Raw genomic sequence first — 15,715 nt, 5'->3', positions numbered from 1 at the left:
GAATTACAAAAGGTGCAATATGGCCACCTACACTTATATGCTTCTATCTTGTCATCATGTCCACTTGACAGCTTTGAAAAGCCACCAGACTCTGTTTTAGGGTCTTTTCATCTCTGTCCAGACTTTCCCAATAGACATCTAGCAGTTTTCAATGCTGCTAGTCTTGTCTCCTTCCATCCTCCCTTTTGCTCCCAATTATATTTTTCTAAAAGGTTACACCTGGGAAGGTTATTCTTGGCTTAAAACCTTTAGTGCAGCGGTTCTCAACCTTTGTAATGCCACGGCCCTTTAATACAGTTCCTGTGGGTCGCAGCCCACAGGTTGAGAACCGCTGCTTTAGTAGTTTCTCATTGGCTATAGGATAAAATCCGAACTCCCTAGGCTGATGTTCAGAGTGACATGATCTGGCCCTACCTTAGTTTTCTAGGTCCATCTCCTGCCACACCAAACCACTCACAATACTGGTTCACACCTCAGGTTTCAAGTACATTGGTCACATACTCTCATGTCTCTATGACTTTGCTCATGTCATCTTCCCTACCTGGAATGTCCTTTGGTAAAAGATGCTAGCACAGGGGGCGGCGCCTTTGGCTCAAAGAAGTAGGGTGGCAGCCCCATATGCCGGAGGCCAGAGGTGGTGGGTTCAAACCCAGCCCTGGCCAAAAACTGCAAAAAAAAAAAAAAAAAAAAAAAATGCTAGCACAGGGCCTGGTCAATTGTAGAGTATAGGTAACTGTTCCCTTGCTTTCTTATCAGCCTATCAAAATCCTATTCATCCTTCAAGTCCTACCCCAAGTGTTACCCTTTTCCCCTCTCAGGGCACTTTTGTCCTAACCTGATCTTCCTCCTTCAGCCCTCCTGACTGCCCTCCTCTGCATCCCCTCATTACCCACACTTTGTCCACCTGGACTGCAACCAACATCTTAGTGCTACGGATGGCTACTTTTTCTTCCTCCTCTGCCAGACTGAAAGCTCCCTGAAAGCAACTCTGCCCAAGTTCAGTGGGTTTGAGTTGATGTTTCACTGACTTGAATTGCTGCCCTCAAGCTACAAGGTCACAATGCCCAGCCACTAGGCAGGACACAATCTGAATACTAATTTATAATATTTTATTCTTTTGCTTCCAAAATTGATTAGAGGTGGTCTCCACTCAATAAAACCATTACTTAGATATAGAAAATGTTAAGACTCCATATTGGAAGTGGCACGGTGGCAAAATGCTGACCTCCTTTCCTGGGTGGACTGGTCCTACTGAGGGGGCTTTCCCTGGGGCCCCTATCCTCAGATGGCAGATGTGAGGGTCTCCTTTAAGCCACTTCAGTCCCCACACATCCCTTCACTCCCCCTCACAAACCAACACCATGTTTGAAAATCTCTAACATGCAGTGAGGAGGATTTAAATTTAGAGCAAATAACTTATCCTCGTAGGATTTGGGCAGGTGGTGAGGAAGGCATGTTGAGATTGCTATGTGGTAGTGTTGAGATAACCTTATTCCAGGGGCTAAATTTGAGAAGCTTATACCCTGTTTCAATGGTCACTGTATAATGCAGTTGTAAAAATATAACTTTTAACCTTGGCCTAGTATAATGTATGCCATATGGCTTTCAAGAGTCACTTTTTGATGGAAGTCAGGGACATAAAAGTCAACCAAGGAAACCATCTGAGCAGAAAAACCCATTACGAGCTCTGAGTTGTGTGAACACTCACACATACCATAGAACTCCTAGAAACACACATGTCCTCCCTTTGCACACATATAAACACACCATCCAGCACATGTTCTTGTACATACCTATTCAGACAACAGGGCTATCTCTGACACATATACGCACACACTCAGGTTTACACTGGCACTCAGTCTCCTCCTTCTCATCCTGTGTGAACACACACCCATGTGCACTCACACATTCATGTGGACACTGGCACACAGTTTCATGGGTTCTTCCTACCCCATGCACACACCTGCCTCTGCAGGAGGAGACATGGAAAACCATCTTATTCCTGCACATTGCTCTACCTCCAGATTTTGTTCTCTTAGGACACAGTCTAAAGTGTCTATTTAATAGATTCAATTACTCCAGGCTCCTGAGACCTTCCAACTTAATTCTGATTGCTTTAAGGTGTCAGATAATTTGGGAATAAAGGGGGGGGGGAAATGGCCTTATATTCTTGAAGGAAAGGTCTTCTAGGCTCTAGACACCTCTGCTTTGGTGGGTATTAACTGCAACTCTGGGAGAGGTAATGTGAAGGGCAGGGCCCCCAGGAGTCCAAAGCTTCTGACCACTTGTTTCTAGGCAAGCTAGGAAAGAGGCCATGGGGCAGTGCTTTGTGACTAATCTCTTCTGCTGCCCTTCCTGGGAGCCTGACATGGGTAAAAACAATCTCAGGCTAAACAACCCAGCAGGCAAAGAAACCAGCCCTGCCTTCTGCCCCATGCACTCTACTCCCAGGTGATTTATTTTGTTTGTTCCCTGTTCTCAGTGACTGTGATAGCTCTTAGAGGTTGACTAATCAGAGGTTGCAGTATTCATAGAGCATTGATGCTGTGCCAGGCAGAGATGGATCTGATCTGTCCTGTGCTCCAGAAGCCTCGTGTGTGTGTATCACTGCATTAACTGTCATAGGCAGGAAGGAGGCTGACCCCTCCCCGCCACCTGGGCTGTGGACGAGGACTCCTTGTGTGTGAATACTAGCTTCACCATTGACCAGCTATGTGACCTGGGCAAGATCCTTTTCTTGTGTCTCAGTTTCCTTTTCTGTAAAATGGGTATGATAAAGGCACCTGTCTCCTAGGATGGTTATGAGGACAAACAAGTTATAGCACCTAACATACCTCTTGATGTTCAGAAAGTGCTCCGGATAGTTTGCTTATTGTGTTAAACAGCTAATGGGCAAGGCCAGGCCAGGCCAAAACATCAGGAGAGTCCTGGAGTGGGGGTTGTGACTGTGGCCCCAGAGCAGCAGGACACGACTTCCTTCAGTTCTCACACTCCCTCCCGCCCAGTCCACAGTCATGCCAGCCTACCAGAGGATGCCCACGTGGCTATCTGACTGGCATGGTTGGCACTGGGAGATCCAGAGGGCACATGAGGACCTCTGTGAGTAGTGTGGGGACTGTGCCCCTCAGCAGACCCTGCCCTGCCACCAGCTCCACACTCACAGGCCCCTGGCCACCTCTCAGCCTGCTGCTCAGCACAACCCTCTGTGGGTTCTCAGCCTTCACCCCAGCTGTCCATGCCTTGCTTTACGGTAGGTCCTAGTCACTGCCAGGACCTCATCAGTGCACAGAGACCTTCGGTGATCTTTGTTGAGAGGCTTTTGCCTCCGGTTAATTGCAGCCCCTAGAAAGGGCTTTGCTTTGGAGGACAGAGAGACCTAACAGTTTTAGCTCCATGGCTTCCTAGCTTTATGTCCTTGGGCATCTTACCATTCTTGAGACTTTGTTCTCTGGAAAATAGGGATGAAATATTTGCCTCTCAAGGCTATCGTAGACATTAAATACTAGAAATTTGTAAGCTTGTAATATAATAGACAGTAAAAGTTACTATTTCAGTAATTGCCACAGCTTAGATGAGAAGGACCCCCTGCTAAGGAAACACCTCCTTTATTAAAATCAAAGACAGAAGGTTCTGGGCTGGGCTAGGGTAGAGCGGGAAGGGCAGCCTCAGAGCCTCTGCCTGGAGGTTCCCCGGGACCTTCTTTTGCATAACCACGCCCTCTGCCCAACCCTCGCCCAATCCAAGCAGCCGTTTTCCATCCCTTAGCCGAGATTAGTAGGCCAGGTAAGTAGGTAGATGTTAAAATTATCCCCGTTTCACAGAGAAAGTAACTGAGGCTCGGAAGTCTGGGCAACGCTGCTATTAGCCGAAGGTGGGCGCTGGCACCGCAGCGCTCCTGTAGCGCAGACCCCAGCGATTTCGGGGAAGGAGGAGAGGGTACCCGGGGGACCCAGTCCGGGCCTGGGGGTGGGGTCTCCGCCGTGAGGGGCGGGGCGATGGATTGGGGCGGGCGGCCGTTGCCTCGCCTCGCTCCCGCCCTCTGCGCGCGAGGGGGCGCCCGGCGGTGCGGGCCGGCCCTCTCCGCCTCCACGCGCGCGCACGCCCGCCCGCCTGCCCGCCGCGGCCCCGCGCACTCCCGCCGCTTTGCCCGTCGCCCCGCGTATCTCAGGCAGCCTCTCGCCGAGCTCGCTGCTGGGGCCCTGGCGGTCAGCGCGGGCCTCGGCGGGGCCCAGCGCCCCGGCCCGGGAGGATGCGGCCCGGGGCGGCCTGGGAGCTGAGCAGGGCCCCCGCGCCGGTCCCCACGGGCTGTGGCCTCCAGAGCCGCAGCCGCCGCCCCGCCCCCGAAAGACATGACTTCCAAGCCGCATTCCGACTGGATTCCCTACAGGTACGCGGGCACCGGCTCTTACCTTCTTTTCAACTCGGGAGTGCAGGCCCAGAACACCTCCCTCCAACGCCAAGGGCATGGGGCAGGGTAGAAGGCGCCGGGCCAGGGGCTCCCACTACCCGCAACTCGGGCCATAGGGCTAGCGGGAGAACCCTGTGCGGGCTCAGGGTATTTATCCCCTTTGCACGTATCTCAGCATTGGGGGAGCGGGTGGGAGGCGCTGGTCTTTCCTACTTCAACTTTGAGGGCCCCTTGCGGACTGAACCCTTCTGCCCAGCTCCATCCCCTTACCGGCCTGGGTATTTGGATGGGGTCTGTGTGGGCCTTGCTGGGTCCAGCAGCACCATGTAGGCTCCCGGGGAGGCTTGAGCCCCTCCTAGGTCCGGCACCCTAGTCACACGTCGGTATAGCGTGCACGCGCACACACCCGAACATCTGCACGCATGCACCCACAGGACATCGGCACACTGGTTGAAGATGCTCCTGCTGGTCGGTTCAAACCTCAAAGTGTGAAGACAGTTACTCTGAAGCAGGAGTTCACAGCTGCTCATATACACATGCACCCTGCACACATGAATTCTTGCCCTTATACAGAGACACATTCCTACATATCAGCGCACATACACATCCTTTATTTTGAAAATACCTGACTCCTCCTACTCACTCACAAGTGCTACCCAGTGTCTTTCAGAGACTCAGTAATCTCCTTGCTAGGAGGTCTACACCTGGACACCACCAGCTCACAACACATAGAACTGCCTTCATACATACAAAAGGCCTCAAGAACCCTGGCACACTCAGGGAAGCCCACTACCTTCTGTTCCCAGAACTGTCATCTGTCCCAAAGATGGTGGGGTTTTCCCCAGCTGCATGGAGCCAGGGAGGTGGGCTCGGGATCTCACACAGGTGCAGGCCTTTTCCCTATCCATCCTACTTCATTATGTCTATTTCCAGGGAAAAGAGCTCATTGCCCTGGCAGCACCAGATCCTGGGCCACCCATTGGTTCCTTGGTTGCCATGGGCTACGGCTGTCTCTAGGCCTCCCTGAGAGGCATGTGAGTAAAAAGGGTGATGGACTGCTAAGGCCCACTGTGTTATCATCAGCCAAGGTGCAAGTGCTGGTGAGTGGCAGGATTAGACCCTCCACATCTGCCTTGTAACACAGCCTCTTCTCAGAGCATATCAGTCACTGACAGAAAATATTCTGACAGAGCTTTTATGAGTCCAGACACGCATCCCAAATGGAAACCAGCTGAAACTGCCTGAAGCTCGTTAAAAGCTTCGTTAAAAGCAGATCTTTCTGTGGATAGGCACCTGTCTCTGGTCTGGGAAATTCAGGATTTCCCTTGAGAATCATTGTTGCCTCTAAGCTCCTATTGGGGCTGCGGGGCTTCCCAGATTATTTTGTGTCCCTCCTCATCACCCCACCCACACGTGTGCACACACATGTCCCCCATAGGGTCTTCTGCCCACACATGCATTCACACCTCAGAGTCTCACATGAATCAGGGGGATATTCCCATCAGAGGTCTGGGATCAGGGGCTGTGCTGACTCAAAAGATTGTCACTCCAGACAGCCATGCTGGCTGGGGGCACAGGTAGTTTCTGGGTTATCTTGGATTTTCTTGGTACATGTGGGCTAAAGACCTTCTAGAAGACACTGCAGCCCTGTAGACTGTCAGTAACTTTGTCTAGCCACCTAGCAGAGGTGCCTGAGCAGTGCCTGTGGGCTGAGTGGACTCCAGTGCTGTGGAAGTACCTGTGTGGAATCCAGATGGCAGGATGGAGGCCATAGACTATCTCAGGAGGATGGGAGGGCACCACTATGGCTGTGGAGATCATTTGTTTTTAGGATCTGACTTACTGGAGGTTGGGCCAGGCCAGGTCATGGTTCAAGGAAGCTTCTCCCAAGGAGCTAAGGACAAAAGCAACTTGTAGAATTAAGTGCATGGGTCTTAGAGAACATCTGCCTCAAACTGGGATGGCTTAAGCCTGTTCCTGAGAAAGGGGGCCTCAAGGAGGTAGAATTGTCTCTGGGAAATGACTGTGTTTCAGCAAGTGGCCAGGGCACTGGCATCCTGTATGGAGTGATTTGGAATTTGCCCCAGCCCAGGCCCAGCTACCATATGCCGTACCCCTCCCCTGATTTCTTTCCTGGGCACACACACTCAGCCCAGAGAAGCATCCTGGCACCCTTGTGGCCCTGTTCTGTTTGCTGTCCCCATCCCTCTGTCACCCTTTCTTCTTATTCTATTGTAGGGAGGGTAGGTGTCTAGCTGGAGGTGGACTGTAGTCAGAAGTTGCATCGATCCCTCCTGTCCTGCCCTGCCAGGGCCTTTCTGAGCATGCATTGAACCTGGGAAAGCACTGGACTTGGGTGCAGATTTTTAAAATGGGAGACCTGGGTTGAGATAAAGAGATTCAAATTGCTCCTAGCATTAACTGGGCTGCTGATTGCAGTCAAAGCCACATGCCTGTCTGATCATAGAGAAAACTGGGGCAGAAGACAGACAAGGCATTTTACTTGCAGATGGGGGTGGGGGCTGCACGCGTGCACGTGCTCTGACTGGCATGAGGTTTCGCTACTGTCTCAGCATGCCAGAACTGAAATGTAGCATTTGGTTTGGGGGAAAGGGGTTGGCTGGCTTTTCTCTAGCTCTGCTGATAGAGATTTTGACCCCTATGAGATGGTTACACCATGTATTCCCTGGGCTCAACTCATTTTCTTTGAAGCAGTGATAGTTGGTGATAATCTTCTTATGGGTAATTGTGGCTCAGTTTATAATGATGGATTAATCTCACATTCTGATTAGAAGGGAGTCATTTAGTTTGTGAAGTTTAACAACTGGGATCATTTTTTACCTTTCATTGTTTTCTACTACTAATGTCCATTTCTGCCAGTTTCACTTTACCTGCATTCTTGAGAAATATTAAATGCCTTCAATGCATGACTTTACCTTTCATAGTTGTAGGTAGACCTTTCAGAGTCAGGAAAGCCCCCAGGCATATTGGAGCGCCGTGCTGGGTGGGTCTTATCCTGGCCCTGTCCTCACTGCCCTTGTCTGCATGGTCCTGAAGCTGTTGGAGCATCTCCCTCACTAGGTCATGACTCCTTGAGAGTGGGGACCTTACCTGGTTCCTGGCTGTATCCCCACATGACCCAGACATAGACAAGATGTCCACCTCTTTGAATACAAGTGCCATCTGCAGGTAGCCTTTCCTCGGGGTTCCTTGGCTTTCCAGGCCCCACAACTGGATTCCCCTTACAGCTGAGGGATGTAGTACTCTCTTATCACACTGGGGACTCCAGAGCACTGCTTGCAAAGCATGCCTTTAGGTCACAGGAGGAGAATCTCAGGCCAGAAGGGCCCTACAGGCTACCTAGTTCTCTGTGCTAATGTCTCCTGCAGCATCCCTACCAAATGGCCCTGTCAGACGGCTGTGACCGTTAGAAAGTTTTTCCTAAATATGTGGGTTCTCTCTCCTCTTGGCTCTAGTTAGGCTTCCCACGACCTCCTCACTTTGCTTTCTGGAGAGCAGCATGACTACTGGTTAAGCAAGACTCTTGACTCTTATGTTCTGCTGCTAGGTTTAGCCTCAGAGGTGCCCTGGGCCTACCTACCACTTGACCTCATGGCAACACGGCTTTCCTAGCCTCACAGGAAAAAGTTGCCGTGTAACAACTCCCCAATTTCCTTTTTGTTTGTTAGAGATCACCAGCTATGGCTATGGTCCCATGTACGTGGCTGAACATTAGTCATCTTGGCACTTGCTTTAAAGAAGAGAGAGGGAGGTAGGGGTTGATCCTGGGGCAGATTCGCCAGTAGTTCTGAATCACTATGTCAGGGTTTTAGTGCCCATAGCAGTTTTCATTGCACCTGGTGAGTTTGGGCACCACTGGCTGCACTGGCCCATCCTGGGAGCCAGAACTCCTGTGAGCAGTGGGCTTCACTTCCTTCTGGAGCTGCCCTCTTCCCACTATGTTCCAATAAGCTGCTAGGCCACAGAGGCCACAGAACTGGACTGGACTTGCTGGTGGTCTGACATTGGGCACAGGGTTTCAGCCAGACACTCTGGGTGGCCTTTCTTCTCCTGACAGCCCATTTCTCTGATTTCCAGGGTTCAGCTGGGGCAGCTGCCACTGTGACTGAGGGCAGAAAGAAGAGAGGGTGAAGTGGGTATCGAGTGTGTCCAGATAGTTGGGTCTGCTCCTAGGTTGCCCTGGCCGGTGCTCCTCTAGTTAGCACCAGTGGATTAGCTAGAGCATATAAAGTAGAGGCTGAGAAGAGAGGCAGGGAAACAGGCTTTTTTTAATATGTTAGATGTGTCTGCACGTTTCCAGTACATAGGAATAGTGCTTCTGTGCCCTAGAGCCTTTGTCAGTCATGAGTCACTGCCCAGATGTCTGCCAGATGCCTCAGGGGGACTGGCTACCTGGGAGGTGACTGCCCCCTTGTTGGCTCTGGGCAGGAAGGATGGATTGGTGGACACTGCAGATAGGGTTTCTTTGATCTCATGAGCCAGTGGCTGGTGCTTTCCTGGGCCTTCCTGGTCTGGCCCTGGCCGGAGGTGACTGTGATGAAAGAGCAGCCAGGGTCATCAGGAAGACCCATCCATCAGTGCCCTGTCTCCTATCTGAGTCTCCTGGCGGGGCTGCAGCTGGCAGCCTGGGCTTGGCAGTTGTTCCATAATTGGAGCAGGAGTCATTAAAAAGCCATTAGTGTCTCCTCGCATGGTTATCATTTAATGCAGCCTAGAAGATGCCCATCAGAAAGAGACAGACTGAGGAAGTGTTGGTGGAAAGGAAGATGCCCTAGGAATGGTGTAAGAGTAGAGCAGTGGAGCTGGGGAGGCAGGGCCATCTGGGTGGGAGTGGTGAGGGGGCTGGGCCTCCTGAGGAAGGGAGGGGAGCTTTGGTTCTGCTCTCCCTGGAGACAGCCATCCTCATTGTCACTGTTTTCCACAACAGCTGCTGTTTGCTGGGGCTTCTTTGTTATTCGCCAGGGAGCGTTGTTGCATACTCAGACACATGGGCCAGCAACACCCACCTAGTACAAGCTTCACTGCAGGGCAATGGTGTCTGCCTTGTACCCTCACAGCTCTCCTACAGACACTGTGCCTTACGGGAGGAGGCCCACATGTTGGATCCGCTCTGGGAGCTGCCTTATTACTGTGAATTTATTGTAGGCCCTCCTGGATGCTCTTGCTGGGCCAGGCACACATTGCTTCCCCCAGCTGCACCCCCCACCCGCGCCCACCTTTCCTCTGTATACTAGAGCATGCAGCTGCTGAGTTAGGTAGTGGCTCTGCAGGTACTTCCAGGATGTTGGAGGTTTCTGGAATTTGTTTTTAGAAGTCTGGCCTATGTTCATCCATCTTTCTCTGAAGATGGGTGGTTAAGTCCTTCTTACCTGTAATCTTACCTGGTAATAAGTGTTACTAAAGCCTGTGGTGTTTTATCATACTCCCCCATCAGGACATGGAGGTGGAGACAGGAAAAGGTGGTGTTTTTTCATGGAAAGCAGCCTCTTTGCCAGTAGCATAACTGTGGAAGGTCAGTGGCCGTGGGATAGAGGCCAGTGGTAGGAAAACGACCCCCTTCCTGGCTAAGGTCATCAGGGGACACTGTCATTGTTGTTTAGCAGTTCTGAGCCGCATTCAGTGAGGCTGCCATGGCAGGAAGCTTCCTTTGGCAGTTGAACAGCTACTGTGACCCCACATTTCAGAAGGTGGCTTTGCTAACATGAGCCTGACCTCTCAACTGGATGTCAGCTTTTCTAAATTACTGTAGATATTAGCATCAGCACCAAGCAGCACCTTGGAAGGCATCTTCTTTGTCCTGCTTAGCCAAGCCCAGTGCCTGGAATGGCCCAGATGACTGCCCCAACCCTGTTACTCTTGTGACATCTAGTAGGTTGTGAAGCAGCCTCTCCCACCGACACAAAGAGAAGCCAGTGATGTCGCAGTAGAGGTTGCACAGAGGGTCCTGTGGCCAGGCCACTGGCATAAGGCTGTGAGGTTTGCAGGCAGCCTTGTGCAGGCACAGAGCTCAGCAAGCAGACCGCAGTTGGATCTTAGACCCCTGTTCCTGTCAGCCGCCGGGTGCCACAGTATAAAACCCAAATTGTGTCTTTCAAACGTGTCCACCACTGTCTCATGGTGGACAGTGGCGTTTCGGTTTGATTCTTTGAAGTTAGAGCTAATGCTTTGCCCTTGGTTATTTAGTCAGGTCAGTGAGTAGCTGCAGAGACGGTGGAAAGTTGCAGCCTCTCAGGCCTGGCAGGGCCCTCAGGCATCTTGCTTGCCCTGGCACCTGAACCCTTTTTTCAGGAGTCCTTCCTGGCCTTGGTGCCCATCAGCTGGCACATCATCCCAGAACTGCTAAACAACAATGACAACAACAACAAAAAAATACCCAGGTATTGTGGCGGGTGCCTATAGTCCCAGCTACTTGGGAGGCTGAGGCAAGAGAATCGATTAAGCCCAAGAGTTGGAGGTTGCTGTGAGCTGTGATGCCACTGCACTCTACTGAAGGTGACATAGTGAGACTGTCTCAAAAAAAAAAAAAAAAAAAAAAAATTCCCTTCTCAGAAGTCCTTGCCTGCAGCCCTCCAGACTACGCTCTGTGCCTTCCACGATGGGATGCTTACCATCTCAGCCTGCTCAAATTTTTAGGGAGCTGGTTCCATCCTCTCCTGGCAGTGCCCTCAGGCCCCAAAGAGGCCATGCCCTTTTGGTACATGAGCTATTTTAGGAACAAGTATGTTTGCTGAGCAGTGTTTTCTCATGTGCCCAGCAGCTGAGGGTTTGGTGAATGAGGCTGTTTTGCACACAACCCCAGATGACAGTTGGGGCTCCCCTGATGGGAGAATTAGGCTGTGGGTACCAGGAAAGGTTTTCCCAGATGTCAAGTAGGCGGGACAGCTGCCTATAAAATATATGCATAATCCTCATAGGTTGTGGCAAAGGAGATGGGCAGTCTGCAATGTGGACATGTCCTTCCATCCTCAGGTTGGCTCCCTCAGAGACACGGGTAGTTTAAGAGACATGTAGGTCAATGACTGTTCCAGCTGGAAAGCACTGTCAGGAGAGGGCGGAAATGGCTTCATCTTGTCCTTGGGTGGTTCAATCTCATCTCTCCACCTGGCACACAGACTGTATTCACCTTCACCCAGGCACATCCACTTCTTACACAGGCATCTTCATGTGTGTGTAAGCACACGAGATACACTCACGTGCTTCCTTACTGCCTTAGCAAATTTGACATACCCAGGCATGTCTGTGCAAGCATCCACACACAGGTCTGGCTCAGGAGTAGGCTTTGGCATCACTGGGCCAGGGCTGCTTGGGGCTTCCCAGAGCTTAGATCCTCAGGCTCCAACTTCACCCCATACAGCTGTCCTGACCTTGGCTTTTACAGAATTTGGGCCTAGGTCTTGTGTATATGTCTTGGACTAGCAAGAACGCTAAGCAGTTTTGAGTTACTAGCTCCCTGCTTGTGCTTTGCCTTCCTATGAGACAGGCCCAGACTGAGTTAGATGAGGCTGTCTATCTCAAGACTTGTGGGTTTAAGTATTTGATGTCCCCTGTGCTGCCTGTGCCATGTCTGTGCCCAAGGAAGACCTGATGTCTGGTTCCGGGGTTGTGTGTTGATGGATTATGTCCACAATGCAGACATACCTACCTAGCTCAAGCCCTGCAATGAGGGACTCGGTGGTTTTTTAGCTTCACTCTCCCAAATGAGAAGGAGGGACCCTCTGTCCTCTTTAAGTGGGGAAGCAGGATACACAGTGTTAACACCTCCATTCTGCCCACCTAGATAGATAGAAGTTTTTTCTGAATGGATAGGGACAGGATCTACCCCAGAGGACCCAGCCTCCTCCAGAAATGGTGAAAAGGCATGAAAAGCAGAGATCCCCATAGGAGCAGGCCCCTGGGTTGAAGTCTGGCCTTGGGTCTAGCTTGTGGGTTGTCCTGGATTTCAGTCAAGCCCGGCCCTATACAGGGATCTGATGGAAGGGTCTTGTCCTGCAGTTACTGCAGCCAGGCCAGCAGGGAAGTCCTTGGGCAACAGGGATCCTAGCAGGAGATAAGTCCCAAAGTGGCAACTCAAGCTGGTTCCCAGAGGGCAGCCCTTACCCTTCCTCCATTGCCATTTGAGCTCACTGAGTCCCAGGAGCCATGATGGGGGAGGGGTTTAAAGGACCCAGATGTGGTTGGGGTGGGCTCTAGGCTACATCCTGGCACCTGGTGGGCAGGCCCTGAACAATTCTTTCTCCCTCTGCAGTGTCTTAGATGATGAGGGCAGCAACTTGAGACAGCAGAAGCTTGATCGGCAGGTGAGTGAGGTTGGGGCTGGGTGGAAGGGCAGTCTGGGTTGGGCTATCCCTCTTCCCTAGGTGATCCTGTCTGACAGAGAAAGGAGATCTACCTGGAGGAAGAGGTGTGTCCTCTCCTTTACCAGCTCAGTATTAATTCTGGCATGATACAGGGGGCTCCTGCCAGGCAGGCAGCCAGGGTGACCACAGTTGAAGGGCTGAATGTCTATGCTGTGATCCTTCCACATGGGCCGAGTTTTGCCTCCCTTTCATGGACCCCAGGTCTCAAGGCTCCAAGGACATAGAGCCTTGGCCTGGAGTGCCCGGTGGATCCCACTGTAACCCAACCAAACAAGCAAGGCTGTATCTCTGGTCCAAGCTTGGGAACCTATCTGTCCTGGTGGATGCAGTGAGTCAGCCAGTCTCTGTACCTGCCCTATGTCCCCACAGCGAGCCCTGTTGGAGCAGAAGCAGAAGAAGAAGCGTCAGGAGCCCCTGATGGTGCAGGCCAACGCAGATGGGAGGCCCAGGAGCCGGCGGGCCCGGCAGTCGGAGGAGCACGCCCCCTTGGTGGAGTCCTACCTCAGCAGCAGCAGCACCACCAGCTACCAAGGTACACCCTGCCTGCCGCTCCAGGGACAGCCAACCCGGGGAGACCCCTGCACTGTGGCTCCACATCCCGGCACTGCTTTGGGGAACCCCTCAGGGACTTGCTGCCAACTTGGGCAGGTGAGGGGCTGGCTCTGTCAGCGTGTGCCCATCCCCAGGCTGAGTGTGGCTTCCAGCCCAGCTGCGACCATGAGTTGGGTGGGTGGAGGGAAGCTGGGACCTATAGCCTCGGGCTCTAGCCATGTGTACAAGCTGTCATCTGAGTCAGGTGCTTCAGTCCAAAAGATACAAAATCTTATGGATCCAGGAGTTCAAAAATCCAGTTTCTGATCTGGAGCATTTTACTGAGGGCAGGAGCCCTGCCAGGATGCCACCTCCTAAGAGAAATCTCTCTCTCACCAGCCTGCGTCACACCAGCTAGTGCCTCTGGGGACACCCATTTCTTTCCTTCCCTGAGCTCCCTGCACCCTCAGTCTGACCTGCAGGTCCCTGACCCCTGCTCACAATTGCTTAGAGCTGTAGTGATCTACAGCCTCCAGCTCCCGTCCTTACTCCAGTTCTCAGCAGAGCCCACTTGGAGGGGTTTCTGCAGCTTGTCCTGGGGGTGAGGGTGGCTTTGTTGTATCCCTGCTCTCGGAGGCTTCCTTCTGCTTAGGTTAGGGTGAGAGTACCCTAGGCCAGACTGAGGGTTGGTCTTTCAGCTTGAAAGACGTGGGTAGCTATGAAGCACATTGCAAGTACAAGTTCTATCTATCATGTGTAGAACACAAATGTCCTAATGCTGTAATTGGGTAAATGAGGTGAAAGGTATGTTGATTAGTGTGATGTAAGCACTCCAATTTGTACAAATAACCAACACACTGAAATTGGCATAAATGTATTTGTGATCTATGTACAAAAGACTTAATTAAAAAAAAAAAAAAAGAGGTACTTAGATTCACTCACCACTGCCCCCTGCTGGTGTCAGTAAACTAGGCAGCCCCGTCATCAAGGAATACCTCCAAAGAGGTTTTCGCATCTGGCCCTTGCAGTTGGGAAGAACCTAAGCAACCATGGCACCTCCCCTCTTCAGTAGCCCATCTGTGACCTGGAACCAACAGCCACTCTGAACTGTGGAGAGTGGCTGCACCTCTGGGGCTGCCCTTGTTCTAACTGCTGGCCTAGCCCCTGCCCTAGTGTTCCTGGTTGTTTTCCGTGTTCCTCTAACACAGCCCTGAGCTCTCCAGGCTCCCTCTTCTGTGCCTCAGAAGGTAGTGATTGAGTCTCATTCACCTGGTGCCCCGCTTGGCACACTGTGTGAGCCCAGTCCCTGTGTGTGCTCCTGCCCTCTGAGGAACCCACTTAGTTCCTACAGTAAAAGCTATCTTTGGGCATTGCCAGCGGCTCAGCACAGCTTGAGATGCTTTACCTGCGTTATCTCCTTTCCTCCGAATAGTAACCCAGTGTTTTCACATGCTCCATAAGGACATGGGCTCTGAGAGGTTCAGTGACTTGCTCACGGTACACTGCTAGTGGACAATGGGGCTAGTCTTTGTGCTCAGGCCTGTCAGACTCCAAATGGTCCTTCCACCGTAGTACGTTGTCTTCTTGATAAGAAGCTCTTTCATTGAATTCCCCTGCATGTATGTCAGTTCCTCCCTAGGCCATACCCAGTGTATCTATACTCTACTCCAGAGGCCCTTTAGAAAAGGGGACAAGGACCTCATCCCAGCTATTCCGCATAGAACGGGCCCTGTTCCCCCTTTCCTGGCAGCCACCTCCCCCACTTCCTCTGAGAACTGTCTGGGGATAGTAGTGTGCCCTGCAGGGAAGGCAGCCTGTTTGGGGGTCCCCAGGAGCCTGGCCTCACTACCCCTGGCACCTGACCATTCAAGGCTGTGCATAGGGAGAGCCTGTGCCCAGCACTCTGGGCCCTGCCAGTTTGTGCCAGAGGCCAACATCCTGAGACATCATTGATGTGCAGTCATTTTGGCAGGTGTTTTGTGAGTGGCAGGTGCGGCCAGGCAGGGAGAGAAGAAGCGCCTCTGGGGAGAGTGTAGGGCTGAAGTCAGAAGATAATCTCTGGTTGTGCCACTGCCAGCTTTACCTGCTCACTTATGACTGTGGGCAAGCCACTCACCCACTCTGGGTCATTTCATCTACTATAAAATGAGGGAAGGTCTCTGTCTGAGGGCTTTGGAAAGTGAAGGAGCCATGGTGTGTTCCAGAGTCCAAAATCAACTGATGGCTGTTTCCTGCTGAGATTCCCAACCAGCCTGGGCCTTGCCCACAAAGGACATTTGAACATGTGATATTTGACTTCTGGAGGTGCATGCTGCTTCTCTAGGGGCCCAGTCTTCATCCAGCTCCCAGTGGTGGACAGAGCCCTGGGGAGGCTGCTGCACACACATACCTGGCAAGC

The 15,715-nt window shown here is 52.0% G+C and overlaps 1 protein-coding gene across 3 annotated transcripts in view; it reads left to right on the top strand.

Annotated features, from left to right (window-relative positions):
- The window catches only part of TUB (TUB bipartite transcription factor), a 90,521-nt gene that overhangs the window by 61,596 nt on the left and 13,210 nt on the right, over nt 1-15,715 (top strand). For 2 of the 3 annotated variants that reach the window (XM_053561525.1, XM_053561522.1), the window contains exons 2-3: nt 12,675-12,726; nt 13,156-13,318. In XM_053561525.1, the coding sequence (XP_053417500.1) occupies nt 12,675-12,726; nt 13,156-13,318 (215 nt within the window). Of the gene's footprint in view, nt 1-4,095; nt 4,388-12,674; nt 12,727-13,155; nt 13,319-15,715 lie in introns of those variants that run through there. The other variant, XM_053561524.1, reaches the window with a different exon arrangement.

This window comes from Nycticebus coucang, chromosome 14, assembly GCF_027406575.1.
Source record: "Nycticebus coucang isolate mNycCou1 chromosome 14, mNycCou1.pri, whole genome shotgun sequence".
Taxonomy (NCBI): domain Eukaryota; kingdom Metazoa; phylum Chordata; class Mammalia; order Primates; family Lorisidae; genus Nycticebus; species Nycticebus coucang.
The sequence above is the reverse complement of the archived record's forward strand: the minus strand, read 5'-3'. Positions and strand labels throughout refer to the sequence as shown.